The sequence below is a fragment of the Pempheris klunzingeri genome, chromosome 16, assembly GCF_042242105.1.
Source record: "Pempheris klunzingeri isolate RE-2024b chromosome 16, fPemKlu1.hap1, whole genome shotgun sequence".
Lineage (NCBI taxonomy): Eukaryota > Metazoa > Chordata > Actinopteri > Acropomatiformes > Pempheridae > Pempheris > Pempheris klunzingeri.
Window position 1 is genome coordinate 22086393 of NC_092027.1, and position 23979 is coordinate 22110371.

Genomic DNA, 23979 nt, shown 5'->3' on the forward strand with positions numbered 1-23979 from the left:
TCGCAGTTCCCTCCCACTCTGTCCACCCCTCCACAAGGTTTCTGAAACTCACCTCACCTCACTTTTTAACAACACTGTACACTGGATTGTCACCCTGGATTATATAATAATCTCATCTTGATTTCTGGCACCTGCGGGGGAGTTATTTGGGATTATTATCACCTGATAATGATGCTGCCCTGGTGCTGATTGAGGGTGTGAGAGAACGGGAGGCAGAAAGAGAGACAGAGAGAGACAGACACCTCAGTAAGGCTGACTGAGTGACAGGCCAGGTAAGAAAAAAAATAGCATCATAAAATCATCCATCTGTCACTGCTGTGTTCCTCCAAAAATGGAATCTAAAGAACTTATTTATTCTTTAGCAGTTTTGAATTGTTGGCAAGAGGTGGGTTTTTTTGGGTTTTTTTTGCATCCACATGCTGTTCAGATGCTCTATCAGAGAACAGACTTGTTCTTCTCTTCCTCTTGGGCTGCACATGGAAAAAAACAGTTTCTGTTTTTCACATTTTGGGAGTGATAAACGCGGTGCTTCTGTTATAGACATCTACGTCGCAGTCCCAGGTCTACCATTGAGAGAGGAAGTGGAAACAGGCCTGATGATACAGACCCGCAGTTTGTAAAGGAATCTGGCCTCAGGTTCAGACGCTGATGGAGGCAAACCAGCTTGTTTTTAGCTTTACCTCGGATACTGTATCTGCTTGTGAAACTGGATTAATGCAGTGCAGCGCCGGGAGACCCAAACAGTGTATTTAAATGTAATCAGAGATGAAAGGGAGACAAATTAGAATATGTTAGACTTGTAAAAAAGTTGGGTAGAGAGGATTAGGATGAATCCAAAATCGTGTTCAGTTGCTTTCAGTTGCTTGGCTGATATATATTTTTTTTTTCATTGAAGTCTTGCTGGGAAGAATTTCTCAAATTCTAAATGCACACTAATTGGGGCAATTACAGTGTTTCAGCTAATGTGGCTCATTAATAGCACCGCTGCAGCCAAGTAGTAGAAATAGCCTAATGGAAAATCAGATAAGGAAATTTGTTTCCGGAGGCCAGAGCACTTTGCTTTATCCACAGTAAATAATGCACTCTTTATTTCACAGCATATACAGGCAAAGCCACAGTCAGCGGGTCGCTATTTTTAAAATGTGGGTCTCCCCACAACATTTCTAGGAATAATTTTCTGCTTAAATCACTTTCTATTTCAAAATCTAACAGCATATATTCACTATAATTACATTTCATGCCACTTCTACCTCATTTCAGGCCCCAAAATTCCACCGACTGCTGCAGCGATAAAAAGTCTAAAATATGCAAGACAGACAGAAACATATTCACCTTTAAAACAGGAGAAATACTGTGAGCATCAAGGGAACATAAGTCATCACAGTCTGTATCAGTTTAGAACAATATAGCACTGCAATTAAACCATATTAACTTCACAAATCTTATTCACATTATATCCCTTATCCTGTGTTAAAGGATTGGTTACTTTCTTTAGTTGGACAAGAAGATCGACACTACTCTCATATCTGTCTGTTAGAGCTTCAGCAAGGAGAAAGACCTTGTGTTTTTGACAGAATATACAGCGTGCACATCGTTCTCTAGTCAAGCTGGTTGAGAGCATGTACACCCAAGACTTCTGCCAGCTGCACAAGCTTGACTTCCTGCCAGCTTCCTAAATGCACGAATGGAATAAAATGATTTAATTACAAAGCTTTACTGGACTATTCTAAACGTCTGGTAATAAAAAAAAAAAGTCGTGTCAGTGTGTTTGTGATGCTGAAAGCCGCTTCTTTTCCAGCGATTGTGTATGGAAACAAATGTTTTGTGGGCCAGTGGGCGTCACATGATGAACACAGAGGTCACAGTACCAGCTGTAGCCGCTGGGCTAACATCTCTTCACTGGAGCCCCCCCCCATAAAACCTCCACCTATTTATACATATATATATATATATACATACATATTTATACACTTTTTATACAGTTTTTGTACATAATTAGAAAAGCTAAATAAAATGTTTGAAACATATCTTTTTACTTTTGGACAGAGCCAGACTAACTGTTGCCTACTGTTTCCAGTCTCTATGGTGACTGTCTCCTGGACATATTTCATATTTAATGAACAAATATGAGAGAAGTATCAATCCTCTCACCTAGCCCCCCCCCAAAAAAAGTCCCATAATGTCACTGTATTCCTTAGAAACATTCAGCCTGTTGGTTTGGATCTCATTCTCTTCTAGAAAACAAATACTTTTACACACTAATTCAATGGAAAGACCACAGGAAGGCGGTGAAGGATGGTAAAGAACTTTCAGAACACAGGGGGCTCCTATTATTGCTTTCCAAGTTGTGCATAACTCAGACTTTCCTCCACCTCCCCCAGTGACCCCCCGCCATGAGACACTCTCCCAGTCACGAGCAGCCCGTGTTATGGCTACGGTCAGTCACACATCAGCCCTAATGGCAGGCATCACAACCACTGGTGTACAATAAGAGCAAGAATAGTTTTGTGTTTATGTGGTGGGGCTCCTGTTAGTGCCACCCAGGCACAACAGACTCATAAATGAATCCCACGGGGACGGACTGATCGGCCCTTTGCAACATGGCGGTGGATCAAAGGAGCACAAATTTCACTATAGCAGCTCCAAAAAACAACTATTGATGTCTTTGAAACATCACTATGGAGAAATCATGCCGTTCAACGTTGCAGTGCACGCTCCCAACGTTGTTCTTCTACTACTGTCCAGTGGGTGGAGATGGTTAAAAAAATATCTTGGCAGCAAGTTTCAACAATCTCTGGCGAGTCCAGTGTTCTCTGGATGGAGTATTCACTTGCTGCTGTGGCGAGATGTGTATTTCAGACTTCAATTATCATACCCTGAGAATGGAGAATATTTCTCTCCAGCTTCCATATCAGACAGAAATTCAAACAGGGGACAATAGAAATACTGCACAATGGGAGATAGAGATTTTTTCCTGTTGAAGCCCAAGTGTCTTTTTACATATAAAGTGTCTAATGCAATCTTAAATTAGCTTTCCACCGGCCCCTTGTCGATACAGAGATATGGCAGCAGCCACGGCAGGGGGCCTGCTTTTTTACAGCAATCTCCCTGCACTACAGGAAGTGCTTCACTCACTTTGGTTTCACTGCTGGAGAGAAATTAATGCAAATCACATTTGCCAAGGGACAACTCTGCAAACAGAATTCAGATTCTAAAACGTCTTATAGTTCAGTTGTACATTTACACAGTGGACCTACTGACTGCAGTGTTTGCTAGAATACGTGTGGTGGTGAATTGCTGATATTTCCACTGACCTTTCCACAGACTGGACAGCTTGATGGTGGTAATAAGCTAAACAAAACAGACCCAAAGCAAGGCTGAGATGGAATTACGACTGGGATTTAGGATCACCCTGGTCTTGGTCATCCTGGCCTTGACTCTTTCCAGTGAGAGAGTGGAAGCACAGAGGGCTGGTAAGACCATTTAGATAGAATATTCCGATGTAACACCAATTGTAGAGCCTATATTGACTGCATGTGACTCTGTCCTCCTGTATTTACCTATGGCAGGATGTAAAAATGTCCACTATGACCTGACTTTCATCCTGGACACCTCATCCAGTGTGGGAAAAGAGAACTTCGAGAAGATCAGGCAATGGGTGGCCAACCTTGTAGAGTCTTTCGATGTGGCACCTGACAAGACAAGAGTCGCCGTGGTTCGCTACAGTGACAGACCCACCACTGAGTTCAACCTGGGAAAACACAGGACCTTGGAGGATGTGAAGCGAGCTGCCCGTAACATACGCTACCTGGGGGGAAATACAATGACCGGGGATGCTATCAGCTACACCACCACCAACATTTTCACGGAGCGGAACGGAGCCAGGCCCGCAGCCAGAGGCATTCAGAAGGTGGCCATCCTTCTCACTGATGGCCGAAGCCAGGATTATGTTCTGGAGCCCTCTAAGGCGGCTGCCAAAGCCGGCATCAGGATGTTTGCTGTGGGCATCGGGGAGGCGCTGAAGGTGGAGCTGGAGGAGATTGCAGCCGAGCCAAAGAATGCCCACGTCTTCCATGTGACGGACTTTAATGCCATTGACAAGATCAGGGGCAGGCTGAGGAGGAGGCTGTGTGAAAGTAAGTCTGCCACTAGGCTCACTGCCAACACATCACACACTGCATGCCACATGGCTTCCGTTTGAAGCCTCGCTTTGAAGATCCTGCCTCACCCCGAACGTGCACTTAATCAAATTAGACTCTTATTTTAACCTTAAACCGCTATAGGGAGGAAAGGCCCTAACCACAAAACCCCACCCCTACCACAGGGAGCTGCTACACATGCATACAGCACTATCGTGGCCTGTCTTTGACTGGAGATGAAGCGTGTGAGGGGGCTGTTGCAGAAATTGGCTTGTAAATGACAGTTTTCTAACCAAGACATTTCTGTGGCGTAGCTGCCTTTTTGACTGCTGCTTTGGTGCAGAGGTGTTTAGCACTGGAAAGCCTGTCTTAAACTAACCTCAATGGTTTTTCCACTAGTGTGCTGAGAAAATCTTTCAACGCAGAGCACACAGGCTTAGAGATTTGCTAACACGGCCAAACGAATGAGGTAAAATAGGCTTAAAAAATAAAGCAACAGCTCCACGTTGTCCGGCAGCAGCACAGAGAAGTGGAGGAGTATCTGCTCCCATAGAGAAGATGGATGCTTTGCACTCCAACGCTTGAAATTCCTGCCTAAAATTAGCCAGACAGGAAAGAAAAGGATGCCACGAGTCTTAGCCGCAAACAGTAAATACAAAAACGGAAATGACATGATTACATGGTTTAACGCACAGATGAGCAATGACAAACTCTCAACTCTCACTTTAACCTGGCTCTACGTTGTCAAGTTTGACGAGGCAAAAGTAGAGACCGCACTAAGGAAGGTACTGATTCAGACTCTAAAACCCCTTTATTCTTTTTTGAGGGCGTATCATGTTGCAGGGTGATTCTGCTGCAAGGACAGCATGGAGGCTCATTTTGAAGCCACTGACCTTTGGCCTTGCTCCTTGACTCCATAGATTTTCAATCTGTCAGCCAGTAATGCAGGTTATATCTTAAAACATGCTGTATATAATGCTCCGTAGTACTAACCAAAGGCTACATTTAGACAGTTCCACTGTTTTCTTTCTGTAATCTCTAAAATCACCATGTCTCTAAGTATATCAGTGGTCAGTACAACCGGCTCACTGAGGACTGCAAGTTATTTTCACCCAGAAAATTATAGCTCTAATGTTTCAAGTGGGTCGAGTGCAGCCGCTCCAGTGTCCATGTCAAATGTTTTCACCTTTTAATCTATATGTTTAAAATGGACACTGCTTATTATGTGCCGCCCCGATTCATTAGAGCATGTGTGGCCTCACTCGCCCACCTGTAAGATCACACACTTGACCTGACACGGCCGCAGTGACAGAGAGCTGTAATATCAAAGCTCTTGTCTAGCACCTACAGTGTGTTTAAAAAATTCAGCAGGCATAATGATGACAGGTAACACGGGTAATAGTGAGAATTAAAAATTTATCAGTCTCCGCCTGCACAAAAAAAATGTGTGCAATGTGTCAAGCTTTCTGCTGATACTACGAGACATTCATTTTCAAAGGCAGGTTTGACATTGCTTCCATTTTAACTCACAGCCGGATTCTTAAATTATAGCTTTAGGGCCACAAGGGCAGGGAGTAGCTCAGCTATCGAGCATGTCTCAGGGCTGTGCAACAACAACTTCTTTAAAAAAAAGGAGTGACGCACTTCCATTCATTCACAGAATGGTAATTTTTGGCAGACTCTCCGACTTTATAAACAATATAAGTCTGAGATCTTCAATTATCACTCTTAAAAGGGGCTTGTAGAATGAAGAAGAAAAAAAAAAAAGACTCCTTTAACTTCACCGCCAGACACAAACAAGGACAAACTCTACAGCTGAAATTAGAAATCAACCATGTGAAATGGAGATAACACCACTTGTAAAATTACTAAAATGTTTGCAAATGCTGACAGTTAAATTAGCTGCTTGGATTTTCCAATTAGGCAAGCTCTGGGCTCAGCGTGGAACAGAAAAACAAGCCATGTCAACAGAGCCGTCCCCATAACGAACGCCACAAAGGTTAAAAGCCGCTCCGGCGTGATGGTTTTTATAGCTGTGATTTAAGAAAATTGCAGAGCTTGATAGTAGATGTTTGGCAGATACTTGATCTATTAGGGAAGCTGGAGTGTCTCACTGTGACACATCTGTGACCGCAGATAATATTTAGGCCTGACAGTCAGGACACAGATGGATTTGTTGGACTATATTAGGATTAATGAGAAGTTCCTCTGAACAGATTGTGTACAGACTGTTGACAAGACCCTGGTTTACTGTCACACCTAATCAGCAGTACAGCGATGTATCTTGCCACGTGTGATGGTTGGGGAGCTTTTCATCATGTTCACCTTGTAAGTTGTGAAATGAATGCAGGGGACGGATCAAAGTGATTCTCAAACATTGATGAGTCCAGATTTGTATTGATAGAACTGTGCAAATGCATCCTCATTAGTTAGTGAGGATGGAGCATGCTTCTATTTTGCAGCCCTGCTATCTAATTTAGTTTGATAAGTTACATGTATTTTTACATGTAAGCCTAAATACAGCTGGAAAGGGTGCCCTAGATGACAAAGATGGATGTTTTTTGTCCAGGTTTTGTGATATCAGACTGAGATTTCTTACACATTTCAATGCAATGGGGAATTTCATTTGTTATTCTCACAACATTCAAAAAATTACATTTAAACAGGACTGGGAGTCTATAACCATGCTAGCAGCTCCGTAAGGCACAACATCAGCGTGCTCATTACCACAACACTAACATGCTGATGTGACAGGTATAATGTTCACCATCTCAGTTTAGCTTATAAAAAGGTTCCAGTGACTCCCAAACATAACCTGGGCTCCAAAAGCGTGAGCCAACACTGAAAATCCATCCATCCATTAGCTACACTGCTTATCCTTTAGGGTCTCAGGGGGCTGGAGCCAATCCCAGCTGACATTGGGCGAGCGGCGGAGTGCACACTGGACTGGTCACCAGCCAGTCACAGAGAGACAGAGAACCACTCACACTCACATCTACGGGCAATTTAGAGCCACCAATTAACCTGCATGTCTTTGGACTGTGGGAGGAAGCCGGAGTGCCCGGAGAGAACTCCACACAGAAAGATCCCCCGAGCTCAGACTGCACAACGCATTCCTGCTGGCCTGCAGATTCGAACCTTCGAACCTGCCAACATAGACAATCTGTAATATTTTCATGTAAACCAGGAAACATTCAGAAAGCTTGATGATTCAAAAACCATCTGCAAACACAAGACGTTATGACATAAAACGAAGAAGAAATATTTAAGATTCTGCACATTCCTGCATCCAGCATTCACACTCAGGTGGATCTGGTCTACTTCCCCTTCTGTTCAAAGGAGTTCAGTTGATTGTTGCCATTAGTTTGCCTAAATTTCATTGCTAGAATTGGTGCAGAATCTTAAATAAAAATTATTCTTCATTTTAAATGCCATAAGATCTTGTATTTTTTAAATGTTTCTGAATCCTCAAACTTTAGGATTATTTACAATAAGTGTGTTAGTTATGGAGGTGAAGTTCTGTATGTGATTTAATTTAAATGAGAAGTCATTATCTATGTGACGTGAATGACAAAAGTCTCACTGACAAAAGTCCTGTGTTTGACCCACGTATTTGCCCCAGCCTCATTCCTACACAGACACACTCACTCTTACCACGTCACCTGACTTCCCATCTTCCTCCCTTCTGGCTAGAAAACAGTTCCATTCAGGTCTGTGAAACTCACGAGAAGACGTTCCATTTTTTTTTTTAATTCCCAATGCTGTGAGAACCATAAATGAAACTCTCCCCCTCAAAGTAACAAAGTATTTTTTGCTGTTTTTCGTATTATTAGGTGGACTGACCCTTTAAATAACCTAATTTCTAAGCCAATGTTTACATCTGATAAACTGAACAGTTTGATATCTGTATTCTTCAGTAGTGAGTAGGATCTTAACACAAATAGAAAAATACCCCTCCTGCCAATAAAAACTTAACCTGACGGTGTTGCCTTTCTCACTGTCACCACCATCACTGAAATATGTGTGTGTTGAAATATAAGACCGGTACTGCCCCCCCCCACACACCCACACACTACTCCCCAGACGTCAGACAGGAGATCACGGTGATCACATATCAGAGGATGCTTTTAAATTAGATCAGCCATTTCCTAAAACAATCCAACACTTCACACGTCTTTCGTCTGACTCCCCATAAAGTTCCTGCTTCTCGTAAGGAAAACAAAAACACATGATTAGGTTTCCAGCGGGAAGGTAGAAGCTGACCAGTAAAAATGTTAGACCAGTTCTCTTTGCCTGCCCCGTGTTCCCAAAAGATCACCGTATCCTGATTTACAGTGTGTCTGACTGAGCTTTTGTTCTTTCCCCTCAGATGTCCTGTGTCCAAACATGAAGATTCAACCTGATCGGTTCAAGTCCAACAGCACCAGTTATGGTCTTGAAGAGGTTCCAGGTATGTGCAAAGTGCTGCTTTTCGAAAACGGCAACAAGCAAAGCTGGCGACGCACGTCAAACCCCAAAGTCAACACTTTATTTTATTTTTCAAAAGCATTTCCTACACTCCCACGTTCAGCCTTTTGGACATCAAGAGAAAACAAAGACATATTTTCTATATCCAAATGCTTTCACTCACGGTTCCCTCTTTTTCTATCTGAAACTGAATTGGTTTCGGCCATGAAATGGAAAGCGCCGCTTCTCAGTCACAATCACTTTCCGTCATTTTTTGCTGCCGCTATAAAATATTTACATGCCTGCAGAATAAATGTTGAAAAATGTTGTCAGGCTTGAATTTTCCCACTTGAAATCCCTCGTCTAAGCATTTTGGAAAACCAAGTTGCTGTGCTGCAGAAATGTAGAAATGTGAATGCATTTTCTCTGCAGTTCCAGGCAGCCGTTGGTTCCCCGCCATTTCCTTATGGTGTGAAAATCAATTAGCAGACTAACTAAACTTGTCGTATTATCAGTCACACTGAATATCAAGTCACATTCATCTGTGCCAATGTCGTGGCAACGTGTATTTAAAGGTTAGTGAAAATGTGAAGTAAACATGATTTCTAGTTAAAGGAAGAGTTTGACATTTTTGGAAATGGGCATTTCTGCTTTGTTGCCGAGAAAAGCTTATTAACTTATAATTTTATTACATATATATATAAACAAGCTAGGTGTTTCCCCCTGCTCCCAGTCTTTATGCTAAGCTAAATTTACAGGTTATTGGTGGAAGCTTCATATTTACTACAAAGACATGACTTTCCAAAATGTCAAACTATCGTCTCATGGAGGGAAAACACTGAATTAGTCGCCCACTGAGTGAAGCACATTTCTAGTCCTCCATCATTTGATGTTTATATTACACATATTCCAAGCTGCCGTGTTAAAGGCTTCTCAGAGCTCTTGAATAGCTGTTATCCCAGAAAGGTAGGATGTTGTTATAAGAGCGTCTTTGGGGGATCTGAGTTCCTGTCTGTGTCTCCCACCCACATCCATCACACTGAGAGAAAAAACAGATGCCCAGGCATGCCTGCTTGGACTCCTGCTATATGGTGAACTTCATGGAAAGAGATGTCAGAGCGTTTTAGAAGGTTAACACATTTGGCTGGCAGATTGACACCTGATAGTAATAATAAGGGACATCAATGCAGATTTTTGATAGGAAATTTCTGATATGTGGATTTTAGTTCTGATGGACTCTTTTGTGCCAGCATACAGTTCTTTTGTACGAAATCAACGGAATATGTTCTTGTCAGGCTCTAAAGGTCTCTATAAAACAGCAATTCAGCCACCTTGAATAACTAAAACTCACTTAAAATGAGGCAAATTCATTTCTTTGAGCATCAGTATTTCATGGAAGTGTGCATTTAAATGAGAAACTTTTGAAATATACTTAACATTCATCCACAAATCAAACGATCCATGCATTATGGTTCGTGGGGGGGATTCTATCCCAGCATGCACTGAGTGACAGGCAGGGCACACTCTAGACAGGTGGCTACAGTCCATCCCAGGGCTGACAACTAAAACAAGCATGTTCACTCATACGGCCAATTGAGCGTTTCCAGTTCATCTAATGTGCATGTTTTTGGGCCTAAGAGAGGAAACCAGAGCACCTGGAGGAAATCCATGCAGACATAATGTGCAAACCCCAGACAGGCTGCAGATTCAGTCTGTCTGTGGAGAACTTTGTGCCAAAAGGCTGCTGTGCGAACCACCGAGCCCAAAAATAATAGAATGCAAAAATAAATAAATGTCATTCCAAGTTTCCAACCAATCAGAGCTGGATGACAGTGACCCTCAGTTCAACTACAGTGGTGATACATTATTCCAGGGGTCCCCACAAGTTACTGTACAGCTAATCTGCATCCATTATGTCACAGCTAAGTTGTTGTTGTTGTTGTTGTTGTGTGTTTAAACTGGTGCAGTTTAAGTTACAATATTTCCTTCTGGAATGTTGCAGGGTATTGATTTATAGCAGCAACACATCCTCGTACCAAAACAACATATATGAGCATCTTCAGCCACATGCAAGCACATAACTTAAGATAGATACAGTATGTGACGCAAGTTAATGTTGTGAAATACTCACAGTTTGATACGGTTGTAGGCACCAGAACTTACTCGGTAACATTTAGGAACTCAAGCTACGTTACTTATGTGAAATAAGTTGTGTAAAATGTTACGATAGCACATGTGATGTAAATTCCATACGTTTGGATAATTCACACAGGACTTGAACAGAAATCTCCTGGTGTGTCTGAGCCGTCCGTTCACCCCACAGGGACTTTACAGCCACTTTATACTAAGTCACCTGACAATTTGGTCTCATCATATCACAACGGCCACTAGAGGATGCCCACACCTACAATATTGATTGTAAAACATCCTGGAAATTCTCCAGTAAAATACAAATTCAAGTTCTAAATCATACTGAAGTACAGATGTTTATCAAGATGTTTAATGTCATTGTAACATTTTGCACTAACTTATTTCTCTGTTATGAAGAGAAAGCTTCACGTTTGATATCAAACACTGATACATTCACATGTTTAAGTGACTTTTTGGGCAGAGTTAAAGAGCATCCAGTCGTGAGTGATTTAGCGGTGCACAGCAGAGGAGTGTGGGCTCCTGATCATAGCTGACAGCATCACTTCCCACTGGCGAGACATATTATCAGATCCTCTCCATTGGGCAAGTGCTAATTATGTGGTTATGCTTTTCCTCTAAACCGCAGAGGAATTAGAGCAAACTTTGGATAAATCACTGAAACCGCTGATGTTTTCTTAAGCAGATGTCCCACTTTGTCAGATGCACTGGAAGCACTCTAATTGGAATAAACCCTTTTGGGCTGTGCTTCGTTTGTCTTTCTAATTCATATCCAAAATCCACTCTTCTGATGGAAGATTATATGAGAAAATCCTTTTTTTGCTAACCAGTGGCAAACTTATTGTGGAACACACCGTAAATATACTGTGCCGTGCATTCATTTATATGCTTTTTTTCAATTTAGCTACCAGCACCAGAGAGAAAAAGGTGCTCTGTAATAGCTATAAGTCACTAGAATAATTTGAGATCCTTGTCATGGCATAAGACTAGTTTAGAGATGGATTTCTATAAAGTAACATTTCCCAGAGTCCCAGAAACTGTAGTTTTCATTTTACTTTAGAAGTTGGCATAGTGAGTGAGAGAGTATCATTTTTAGTCCCTACCTGTGGCACAGACAGTTGTGTCATAATCAGATCCAAGTGCCCAAACCTGCATTGGGCCCCACTTGGGGCAAAATGTTATCACAGCGGTTTGAGGTCTGGAGCTCCCTGACATGACAAAGATGTCCGGGGTTTTCCAAAATGCAGTCAGTCTGTAACTGTGGCCTAGCTTTAAGACATGAAGGAGTTTTTTTCAGATTGTGGCTAAGCACATTTTCTCTACATACAGAGACGAGTACGTGACAAACAGTATTTATCGTCACTGCACCAGCAGCTCCTGTAGGCTCTCACTTGGAGGTACACAACAAGTGCTGTCTACGGTGGCGCAGAGAGAGTGTGATTCTATGTGAGAAATGTCAGGACTATTTGCCCCTGATTGTGATTTGACAGCCAAGAGACTTGTGGTTTGAGTCAGACTTGTATTTATCATGGGCTGTCTAGTCTGACCCCTCGGGGTACTGAGCGCACACACAGGAGGCTGCGGAGTGTCTTTGCGGCTCTGCGCTCACTATCTGCTGCACAGACGCTGCCATCTGCTCTGATCAAAAGAACGCTGTGTGTATGCCTTTGCCTTTCCCAGTCAGTGAACTCATCTGGCTTTTCCCGCAGATCACCCCATTGGTCGTTTCTGGCTGTTCCAAAATAACTTTTTTTTGGGGGGGCTGATTATACGCTATCCTCTGCCAGTCCAAATTACAGCTCTGCGCTGAGATGGCCCGCAAACAGCCACAGAAACGGCCGCGGTGAGCGAGTGTGCAGGATGCAAAGCGTGGTGACAGAGAGAGTCGTGGCCAGTGAAACTCACAGCTGCATGGCTTCCTCGAGCAGCTTTTCAGCAAGACTGATAAGCAGCAAAACATCCCCTTTGGAGAGCATCGCCACTGCTCAAAAGATCAGAGCCGAGCAGTAGAAAAGATCAGCTGCTTCATCTTTTTACTTACTAAATTACTATCACTGGTCACTGTATGAATGAACATCAGACTTTATATTTCAATGTCAGCTGCATGTGAGTATGAGTGAGGCCTTGGTTTTAAACATGGGGAGGCCTAAAGACTGCAGATACAATCATGGGTCTGACTGCTCCTTATCCTGACCGACAATATAGTTTCTATGCTTAGTGTAGTGTCGTGCCACAAAGTTGACATGTGGTGTTAAAGCTATGCTGCTGACGCACGTAAATACAACATGACATATAAGTAAAAGTTACGTCACCTTTGTTTAAAAAGACACAAACATTGAAAGTCAAAGTTCAGCATTAATCTCTAATTTTCATCCAAGTTCGACAAACACAGTTAGTTTAGTCCAGGATTTAAGCTTGGCAGCTCTTTGTGTGTGAAGCTGTCTGACCAATAAGCACAGAAGCTGTAAAACTCTACTTATTTTCCACAATGAGTCTGAACTGATGAACAAAAGCACTCAAGTCAAACCAGTTGTCGTGTATTTAAGCCAAAGCAGAGACAGCCCCACCTACTGACCAGTAGAGGTAAATGTAAATGTAAAATGTAAAAACTGCAAGGGAATGAATAACAAAAATGAATGGAAGTGTAAAGGAATGCCACCCACCCCCTCCCATCAAAAAAGGTCTTATTCATTTAGAAAACCACTCTGAGGTGAGTGACTGCGCAGTGATCTGTGGCCTTGACACACTTGGTGGCCTTTTACTAATAGACAAAGTAAAATGGCGGATGGCTGATCCCCTCAGGTCCTCAGTGTGTTATGATGGTTCTTGTTTTTACTGTTATTTTTTACTCTGTCACTAATGGCACAGGGGCAGCCTTCTGTGTCTTACCACCTGTTTCCAGGCTATTTCTAATATCATCCTAAGCTTTTGCCAGACTCTCACATTACCACCTTAATGCTCAGCTCTCCTCTCGGTGAGATTAGTGCCCTGCTGTTAATATTCCCACCGGAAGCCTCACGTCTAATAGATTTTGCTGCATTACTAAGGCCATGCAGGAATATGCTGAGGCTGTCCTCGTCCTGTCGGCTCACTAATGGCACAGTCTGCTCTCGGCCCGCACAACATGACCGCCGGCTTTCAGTCAGATCTGCTGGACAAAGTGGCAGCATGAGGGCTGTTCAAGCTCCTGTCCCGCTGGCATTGCCATAGCTACAGCACTTGTTTGTTGGACAAGGGAGTGTCCTTTCCTAACCACCTAAATGTGGTCTGCGGCTACACCACTTCAAGTCACACGCTGCAGGGCAACGTACACACACGTGCACACACTCTCAGACTCACACGACCTTACCAGAGATGGCAACTCGTTTTTTCCTCTGGCAGCAACTCTAACAAATTTTCCAGCTCTTCGGTAATACTGGGATTTTAAATGTTTCTCCAAAAAGCCACAAAACAGTGGCTGCAGGGTGTGGTGGGACTGACCCAGTTAAACCCCATTATACCCTGAGAAATGTGACAAAACCATAACTCAAGAGCCCTGTGTACGTTTTTATGTGCGTGCCAAAGACTGTCATGAGTCCAGCTGGGCTATTTTACTATGTTGCTGCAGGGTTCGACCTGATGGACTACTTCAACGTGAGGGATATCCTGGGAACCAGAGATGATGATGGCCCAAGTTCTTATGTTCGCCTTGGCACCATGCCCATTGTACAGCAAACAGAGTAAGTGACCATCCTACTATACTGCAAACAAAACACTGCGCGTCAGGAGATTTGATGCTGATACAGGTAGCCAGGTAGGCTGTTTCCCCTTATTTCCAGTCTTTATGCTAAGCTAAGCTAACCGGCTTCTGGCTGTAGCTTGATATTGACGGTGCAGACATGAGATTGGTCACAAAGCAAAACATTTAGATGTGGATGACATAAAATTTGCATTAAAATGAAATAAAAGGTCAAACAGAAATCTAACACGATCTGATTATTGTAAATGTGAAAACAAATAGCACAACATTACATTTTTCATCAGTTCTTTTATTAACACGATAGTTTAATTCACCTCAGACTCCAAGAGAATTTGTCATTGCATCAGTGCATGTTAGAATATATAATATGTATGCAACACTCAGGTTCACACTAGGAGAAACCTAAACACTGTGTTCAGTGTGTAAACTGTACTGTGGTCACTGCAGCTGTGCGTTTATCTCAGCATTAACAATGTGTGTTTATTCTGCAGGGATGTGTTTCCTCAAGGGTTGCCCGATGAGTACGCCTTTGTGACGACATTCAAATTCAGGAAAACCTCAAGGCGTGAAGATTGGTACCTCTGGCAGGTTTTTGACAAATATGGGATCCCACAGGTGGGTCAGCCAAATGTAAACGGTAATAAATGTGACTTCTGTGTGTCTGGATTTGGTCATTTATAAGGTCATGGAAATAGTTTCAAACCAGATAAAAAGTTCAGACAACTGGTCATGACTGACTGTAATATTTTTCATCTTAAAGCAGGTCTCTCTTTTTCCTAACACATCTGAAATAAAAAAAGAAAAATTTCTAAACTTTGTGCCTCAAATTGGCTTGATTATATACTTTCATGATTTGCCGCCACAGAAAACTGGACTTCCTCTGTATTTCTCTCTATCTTGACTTTGCACACATCGAACTGATCTTGAGCTCCTGTCGTTAACGTTATCCCGCCTCTGACTCGTCAGGTGTCCATCCGCCTCGACGGTGAGAACAAGGCGGTGGAGTACAACGCTGTCGGACTGACAAAGGACGCTGTCAGAGCTGTGTTCAAGAACCCGGAAGTTGACAACCTGTTTGACCGCAGCTGGCACAAGATCGGCCTCAGTGTGGAGGCCAAGTCTGTGTCTCTGTACCTGGACTGCAGACACATCCAGACTCTGCCCATTGAAGACAGGGAGGACATCGATATCCAGGGGAAGACTGTGATTGGGAAGAGGCTGTATGACAGTGTGCCAATCGATGTGGGTCTTTACCTGCATGTGTAGTAATGTTAAATAGAATATTAGACATTGTAATGTGTGCGAGCCAGGTTTTCTTTTTTCTGGAGGTTGATCTGTTCATCAATTGTCTGCCTGTGTCCACGCAGTTTGACCTCCAGAGGATGATGATTTACTGTGATTCCAAGCATGCGGAGATGGAAACCTGCTGTGATCTACCCAACGGACCTGTGAGTATAAACCTCCCGCCACGTCTGGCTCCACCATAGAGATTCATTAAAGTTTGCCTGTCAACAGATATACAAATAATTATAATCATGTAAATGACAAAAGAGAGAATCATGACTGGACCTCTTTAAAACAAGAGTTACAGTCAGATTTGTAGATTTGTGTCTAATTGCAGGTTACTTTAACATGCTGCTCTGTTCTGTCTTTAACGTCAGCCACTTTCTAATTTAAAACACGCACATTTTTAGCTGAAAACACACTCTAGGTTAACATGAACTATCAGTTTTTGGCTTTGTTACCTACTGTGGCTAAAATACCACCAAGATAATTTAGTAAAGCAGCTGAATCTTATTACAGGCTTCTACTACAGAGCTAATCACATGGCCACCAACAAAGCAGTGGTGGTTAGCTGACAAACAAAAGTAGATGTATGAGTGAAAAAAAAAAAATAGGAGTTCCCAGTCACAATAGCAGATAAATCAGATAAATCACCAGTCTTACATTTGAAGGTTCCTAAATGAGCTTCCAACCTTCCAACACCCACTATTGTTAACCAACGTGTACTAACTGCATACGATTTCCTGTAAAGCCATTTATTTTTTTGCATTTTGTTTTGCTACGGATTTAACAGAAATAGATACGACGTGTTAATTAGATAGCTTTTAATTGTTGGGAGGTGTGTTTTTCCAGTCTTCTAGTCTCTCATGTTGTTTGTAGTGCTGTCTGAATGCACAGCTCCATACAGTGGACTCAAAGTATACCACAGTGCATCGTGACACATTGTGCGCAGTCGATGGTCATGAACCAAGAACCGTACACCGCCATGCATTATTAATGGTGCGGAGAGAATGACCCGAGTGGTGCCCACTATAAAGTCCTCTTCGTAGAGCTACCTGGACAGTGAGTAGGGAGAAGAGAATGAGTCCATGATTTTGGAAACAACCTAAGTCTTTTTTGTGCTAAGTTAATCACCTTCCAGGTTTAGTGCCATACTTCTTTTCCCCCAGCACCATATATAATGGACAGGCACTAGATTGGTATTGATGCTCTCATCTAACTTCAGCAAGAAAGCAAATAAGCGTATTTCCCAAGATGGTATTTATATAACGCATATAACACAGAGGCACTGAGGACTTCATGTCACCTGACAGACGTTTATTTGTCAAGTCAGATTTGCTTAATGCTCATTAGATCCTCCTGCCAACTCATTCACACCACCACATTGTCAGATTTTGGTTCGATGATTTCTGTTGGCTTAAATATTGTCCTTTCAGTGCCCTAGGAAAGTGGTAACAGAAGCCCCCCCTGTGGCGATCCCCACCCCTACACCCACTGTTGTGGAGCAACAAAGAGGCCCTCAAGTGAACTGCTCCTGCCCTGCAGGGGAGAAGGTAAAGCCACATGACTGAACCGTACTTTATCCCTGTCTATTATTTCCACGGTTGAATGGGAATCCTGCCTTTAATGGCTTTCGAAAGATGTCTCCATTTTCATTTCTCACAGGGAGAGATCGGTGCAGCCGGTCCTGCCGGTCCTGCGGGTGAAAAGGTCGTCTATCATTGCTTTTAAGTACTAGTTTGTACGTGACAAAATATTGCAGTTTCATCATGTTCCAGAGCTGCTTGCTCTACCATTTTATTGTGTGAATATACGTTTGCAGGGTGGCACTGGGCCTAAGGGCGCCATCGGACCACGTGGACTTAAAGGAGAAAAAGGAGAAACTGTATGAAAACTTAATGTTGTGCACATTTCTAAGTGTAGTTTTCCTTTTAATGGCGAGATAAGAGCTAATATGTTTCAGCACATCGTGTCTAGAGCTGTTAGTTTCAAAGCTATGTTGGTGCTGTAGATATAATATCATACTCATCATTCAGATCGCATGCCTTCCACCTGTTATCTCTGCTGCTTTTTTCTTCCTGCCTCGATAATAATTGATCCTTATCGATGAATTATTTGCAGGGCAAAGTCATCTCTGTTAAAGGTGACAGAGGTGAGAAGGTAAGTAAACCTGCTCTCGCTGATGCTGCATGAGCATCATCTTAAGTCCGTGCATAATTCATATGCATGTGAATCTTTGGCATACGTTTAGAATTTCTTTCTTTCTTTTTTTCCTATCTTTTGTATGATGTTTCTCTTTGGACCTCTTTTCTGTTAGGGAGTGGTTAGGAAAATGCTCATAGCTGTTATTGTCAGAATTACAGGACAGGTTACCACAGAGGATGTATAGCAGAGAGGGCAGGCCAACGCAGACGCCCACCCAGTTCAAATCACAGCCTCCGAGCTGCCTGGCAGTGCCAGCTGGGAGTCTCACAGTATAATTTATTCCTTGAGACAAAATCCACAGCATGCATCCTTGAAGCTGTCCAGAAATGGACATTTAAAGTGGTCACAAGGGGTCTGAAAAACAAGATGTGGTCCACTTTTTCAGAATGCATCTGTGAAGTCTTCTGGATAGTGCAGGTGTACCTATAGGATATTAATCACTGTTTAGAAAAACAGTACAGAGCTTCCTTATTATAATGTCGGACAGACAGCAGAACTCATCTCACCATTCATGTGTTTTCATTTTGTGGTCTCTCGCTGCTGGAAACCTCACTGGTTTGATAAAACTGCATTAAATCAAACTTTACGCGGAGCATCCCTGTTGCTTTTCTATTTCTTACTTTCTACATGAGCATCTGTCTCCACTTTATTACAGAGAAGGCTGCAATTTGTTGTTGTAAACTTCTCTGAAGCTGATGCAAAGACATGACGTAAGCCGACTTCAAGCTGGGTTAAAAATGGCTGCGTCGGTCACGGGGTGAAAGTGAATTCATCCGGCTTTGATTGCTTCTAATTGCACCTTTAACCAACATGAACAGGCAATTCCCCGTGTAGCAGTGTTGTTAATGTCTTTTTCGTTATAGGGCACAGCGGAGCAGGGGCCTTTCTCCTAATCTCTATGATGAAAGAAATGACGTGCGCTAAAATGATATAAGCTCCTAAAATAATTAAAGGGCAGCCTTCTGTGACTTGTAAAGTGGTTTATGAAGCAGGGGGAAGTCTTGCGGTGGGCTAGACCTCGTGGTACTGTGTAATTTAACAGCCATTACTTTGCATTCAGTCCAGCTTTTCGAATTCCAAGGGACTCCTTGGCATTGCATGTGATATCAGCGTACAAACCAAAAGTACAACACTCTGGAGACAATAGGAAGCCATTGTTCCTTGAGTCTATGGTTGGATGTGCGACCAGACCATAGTGGGTCTTGGTGAAGCTGTTGACGGCTGTTAGCGTATTCTGGCTCCCGATTCTTTACTCAAAAGTTTGTGTTTTTGTGTGTCTTGACTCGTGTGACTCTTTGCGTTCTGTGTGTGACGTTAACTTCTGCCTTTTGTCCAGATGTCACTGTTTGTTCCACTGTGTGATTAATCGGTTCATCCTAACATTTGTTCAACATTAATCCTCCTTCCACCGTGTACTAAACCGCGTTCTGTGACGCTACCAGGTTGACAGCACGCCGTCGTCGCCTGCATTACCGGCCATCCTGCATGCTCCTGTGTTACAGAGCGGCCCAAATAAATACCTGCCTTCTGTTTACAGGGTGATTCAGGCTCAATAGGGTTGGCAGGTGCTCCTGGACAAAAAGGAGAGAAGGTGTGACACTCGTCAACCCGGACATGTGGAGGATTTCCTTAATATGCTGGATGTTGAAAGTTCACATACTGGTATTAATTATGTGTTCTTGATCATCTCACAGGGACTCGGTGGCGTGCCAGGTATCGATGGCTTACCTGGAGATAAAGGAGACCAAGTAAGAAATTAGTTTTTTTCAGTCAGTGTTCATTGTGTTCAGCCACAATGCAATTATGTATGTTTTAAACTGTATGTGTGTTTTTTTTTTTGTGTGAATAGGGTCCAGCAGGACTGGCTGGTGGTGCAGGGATGCCGGGTCCAGCTGGAACAAAGGTCTGTAAATGTAGTCCTCTCAAGTATTTTAGAATTGTGTTGATGCCAGTAAAAATGAAGGAGAAAAAAAAGGATATCTTTAGTCATTCTGGTTTGGGTGCTGATCTCACAGACGCACTTGTTCTGTTAAGTGGGCGTACATACAGTTTTCTGGACAATTACCTCTCAGCCTGTTATCGATTTCCTGTGAAAGAAGGGGCAGTTTGGTTGACTCTCACTTGGATGAAGCAGCAGCTGGTGACAGAGCCAGGAGGGTGGAGGAGGGAGGGGCCGCTGGCTCAGGTTTGGCCAACTGACTGAGACAGGCTGGAGGGAAGGATCACCCCCTTTTCATACAAGGCAGGGAACCAGTGAAATGCTGCTGTCATGGCAGAGACTGGAGATGCTTGTGAAAGACTGTAAGAAAATAAGGAAACAACCTCAGCTTTGGCCTGTATGCTGTATACTTTAGTATTACCACTGAGATCTGATGGGAAATTGCCATAAAATAGATACCGTAACTGAAATATTTATAAAAGATGAACACTCAAATATCTGAAGACTATTACCTCATTGTTAGCCAGGCTTGCCTAATATACAGAGTATTTTTTTTTGTCGTATGTTGTGTTATTAAAACAATTTTTTATTATAATGAATCAATTAAAAAAGGTCACTCACACTGATAAATTCACACGGAATTCTCACCAAACTTTTTAGCATCTTGTAACTCATTGTTTTGTTTTTATGGCACATTCACCGTATGGTTAAATGTTTTTAGTCTCAAAAAACTAACTTTAGCACAAACAGCAGACAAAGTTAGCAACTAATGCTAGCTAGATAACACAGTCTAGCATGTAGCTTGTTAGCACCCAAAATGACAGGTAGTTCTCTCAAGAGGTGGTAGAGACCCAAACTAGAGCAAAAAGAAGTGTGAGTCTTGGACTTGCATTAAACAGTGGGCGAGGAAAACATCTCCAAATGCAAGCAAATGTTGCTCTTTGTGTGTCTAAGTACAGCGAGCTACATTGTTACACGACAATCATAGACTGTATATAGAAAGTGGACATGACGTCACCCACTGATTTGTGGACTACAGTTTTGAAGCCTCGCATTTGGCTTTACAGGCGTCACCATCTTGGTTTTTTGGAGCTAGAAGTTTCAAATGGACCATCATTGATTGGTTAGTCAGAAATTGGTCCCGCCCTACAGCAAACCATGCTTTATGGTCTGTTTCCCTCTAAATTAGACCATAATTTACTACATGATCATCATGCTGTGTTGAAGTCGACTTGAAACTAGTGACCGAGACCATAAATTCATTAGAAATGTGTTTACTGAGGTAATAAATCACATGAGAATTAGGCTCATTTTCTCATAGACTTCCACACAATCAAACTTCTTTTGGAGCAGGTGGAGTCGCCCCCTGCTGGCCATGAGAAAAAATGCAGGTTTAAGACGCGTCAGCAGTGGCTTCAGTTTTCAGACGTAGAAGCCACGTCCACTTCTCTTATAAAAACTTTGGTAACAATATGCCAGGCTGTCAGTTTGTTGTGGAGTTTTTCTGCTCCCACATAGTTGAAAAGAACAATACTAAAGCTTATATAAGTTAAGCAGACAAAACATTTTTGCTAGCACACTGTTAGCCTGGCCCTGGATGACAGCTACTTCATATTACTGTATTAATTGGTCCCATTTCACCTTCTATATATATTTCAAAAAGCAGGGATGAAAAGAATGTCCACTCAAGCGAATATCAAGAGGCAAACTTCTGTCTTTCTTTGCATGAGAAAAAAAGGAAAGTGAGGTCAAGAGGTCAATGTTCAAGGTTCTCCCATGGGGGGGTCTTCTCACTGACAACTGCTGTTTCTTTTTTGGGGGGTTCAAGTTTCTTAGTTGGGCAGTTAAATGTCTTTCATTGATTCAGCTCTGACTCAGCAGTCCCCCAGTTGGCCTACAGCACGTTGCTGAGTCAGTAACTTTTGGAGAGTCCCACATCCACAGCCTCCACTAATATAATGCTCAATTTGTATTACACAGGGAATTCAAGGAGACGCAGGAATCCCTGGCATGCCAGGACCAAAAGGTGTCACTGTGAGTATAATCTGAACGCACAAATGTTATTGATAAATGATACAATTCATTTTTGAAATGATATCATGGTGTTGCTGTGATTTGTTTCAGGGTGAATCGGGCGTAAAAGGTGAAAAAGGAAGTCCAGGAACAAGAGTAAGTAATAACTGCTGCCGTTCTTTAATATGAGAAATCCAGTTTGAATTGAACACAAACACATCACCATGCATCCCACTGGCACAGCCCCCGTGTTCTCGGCATGTTTGCGGCTGCCCGCTGCAACTGTTTGTCTCTCGTTTTCTTTCCATGTTTCCCCAGCATGTCCTGGGATTTTAACTGTGATGTTGACTTGAACCTGTACAGAACGGAGTTCATACATGCTAATCCTGACGACAGGGTTAACTTCTGAGAACGAGCGTTCTTCTCAGAGGGACTGAGAGCAAGGGGGCGTAATTGTGCAAACAGATGTGGCTTCCTTGATTCACTCTCCACACTTCCTGTCTGGAATTCTGTGGGGGCGTTTGGCTATAACGCAGCTCATTCAGGCCTACTAAAGCTTTCTTCGTGTCTAAAGTCCCCTCTGAGCCGCTCACACCTTCCTCCTTCTGCCATCACAATGATGTGAGAATGTAATTCACACTGCTAATAAATCAGCGACGGCTTATCTCCCAGCATCACAACAGTTTCCAGCTGAGGTCAAGACGTTTTTGTGTTCATAACTTCTGCAATATTACAAGTATTAGATCAGCAGGAAGATATAAGAAAAAGTTGTAACAATTGTATCGTGCTGAGATGTCAACTTGAGTTTAGGTTTAAATGACTTTAACAAGTGGTCCGCACAGGCAGTAAACACAGAATCAGTACATTGATTACTTTACCATATGGCATGAGGATGTGCAGCAGGTTCAAGGCACACTGGGGCTCCATTCAGATGTGCTGATGCCAGGTTTAGAGCTGTCTGTCAGCCAGTCAGTCAGTCAGTAAGCAATTTCCTGTGTGTAAAACCTGGAAAAGCACTTGTAGAATGATAAAGAGAATGGGTGGGTTCAGGGGAGGCATCTAGGGTTGAAGTCAGGGGAACTGTCAACTGCCTAAAAATCTGCTCTCTGTTAGCCATGCTGGCAGCGTGGCTGTAGGGTCCACCACCGAGGTCCAGACAGAAATATCTCTACTGGATGGATTGCCATGAAATTTGGTACAGATATGAATGGTGCCCAGAGAATGAATCCTAATGACTTTGGCGATCTGCTGACTTTATGATCTAGCACCACCAGGAGGTCAAGGTTCTCACATCTCCATGAGAATAACCGGAAGATGGGCAGTCAATTGGATACAGGCATTCATGGTTCCCAAATGATGTGCCATACAAACTGTAGTGATCCCCTGACTTTTTCAGGGGCTCACATGTCTGTGTGAAACATCTCAGCGTCTACAAAGGTTTACCATTGAATTAATTATTTCTCCCAGGGGATGAACCATAACACCTTCATCTAGTGCCAGCAATAGGCCAAAATCTCCGTAAGAAATGTTACCATGGTACAAGTACCCTAGTAATGCCATGGTAGGAGTACTGTGGTATTGTTTACTATGGTATGGACCATGGTACATTACTTAAGTACCACATTCTGTACATATCATAGTAAACAATATTGTATGTACTATGTTAATATCTGAGGTACCACTGTGTGTCCCATGGTTATATGTGAACTACTATGCTACCATGTCACCATGATATGTGAGGTATCATGATACTCTTATGGTAAACCATTGTATGTACTACAGTTAACTGTGGCAACACAATACATCAATACTTTGCACTTTGTGTTGTGTGCTAATTACCAAATGTTAGCATGCTTACATGCTAAACTAAGACAGTGACTACTAACCAGCGTTGTCATTGTCACATTGGCACTCTGACGTTAGCTTTTAGCTGGTGTGGATGTATCAAGGAGAGCGCTGTGTCTCATCACAGACTCACAGAGCCACTAGCTCGGCTGCAGACCCTTCCGTTTTGTTTGGTTTTTTTAAATATATTTTTCCATTTTTTTAAACTACTAAGAGGCCAA

The 23979-nt window shown here is 42.6% G+C and overlaps 1 protein-coding gene across 1 annotated transcript in view; it reads left to right on the forward strand.

Annotated features, from left to right (window-relative positions):
• The first annotated feature begins 3382 nt into the window (after window positions 1-3382).
• Window positions 3383-23979, forward strand: part of col22a1 (collagen, type XXII, alpha 1) — a 46554-nt gene continuing 25957 nt past the window's right edge. The window contains exons 1-16 of the mRNA XM_070847087.1: window positions 3383-3473; window positions 3570-4136; window positions 8509-8589; window positions 14341-14452; window positions 14964-15087; window positions 15439-15714; window positions 15840-15920; window positions 17193-17309; window positions 17422-17466; window positions 17579-17641; window positions 17878-17916; window positions 19499-19552; window positions 19656-19709; window positions 19811-19864; window positions 21881-21934; window positions 22025-22069. Of these exons, the coding sequence (XP_070703188.1) occupies window positions 3383-3473; window positions 3570-4136; window positions 8509-8589; window positions 14341-14452; window positions 14964-15087; window positions 15439-15714; window positions 15840-15920; window positions 17193-17309; window positions 17422-17466; window positions 17579-17641; window positions 17878-17916; window positions 19499-19552; window positions 19656-19709; window positions 19811-19864; window positions 21881-21934; window positions 22025-22069 (1857 nt within the window). The remainder of the gene's footprint in view (window positions 3474-3569; window positions 4137-8508; window positions 8590-14340; window positions 14453-14963; window positions 15088-15438; window positions 15715-15839; window positions 15921-17192; window positions 17310-17421; window positions 17467-17578; window positions 17642-17877; window positions 17917-19498; window positions 19553-19655; window positions 19710-19810; window positions 19865-21880; window positions 21935-22024; window positions 22070-23979) is intronic.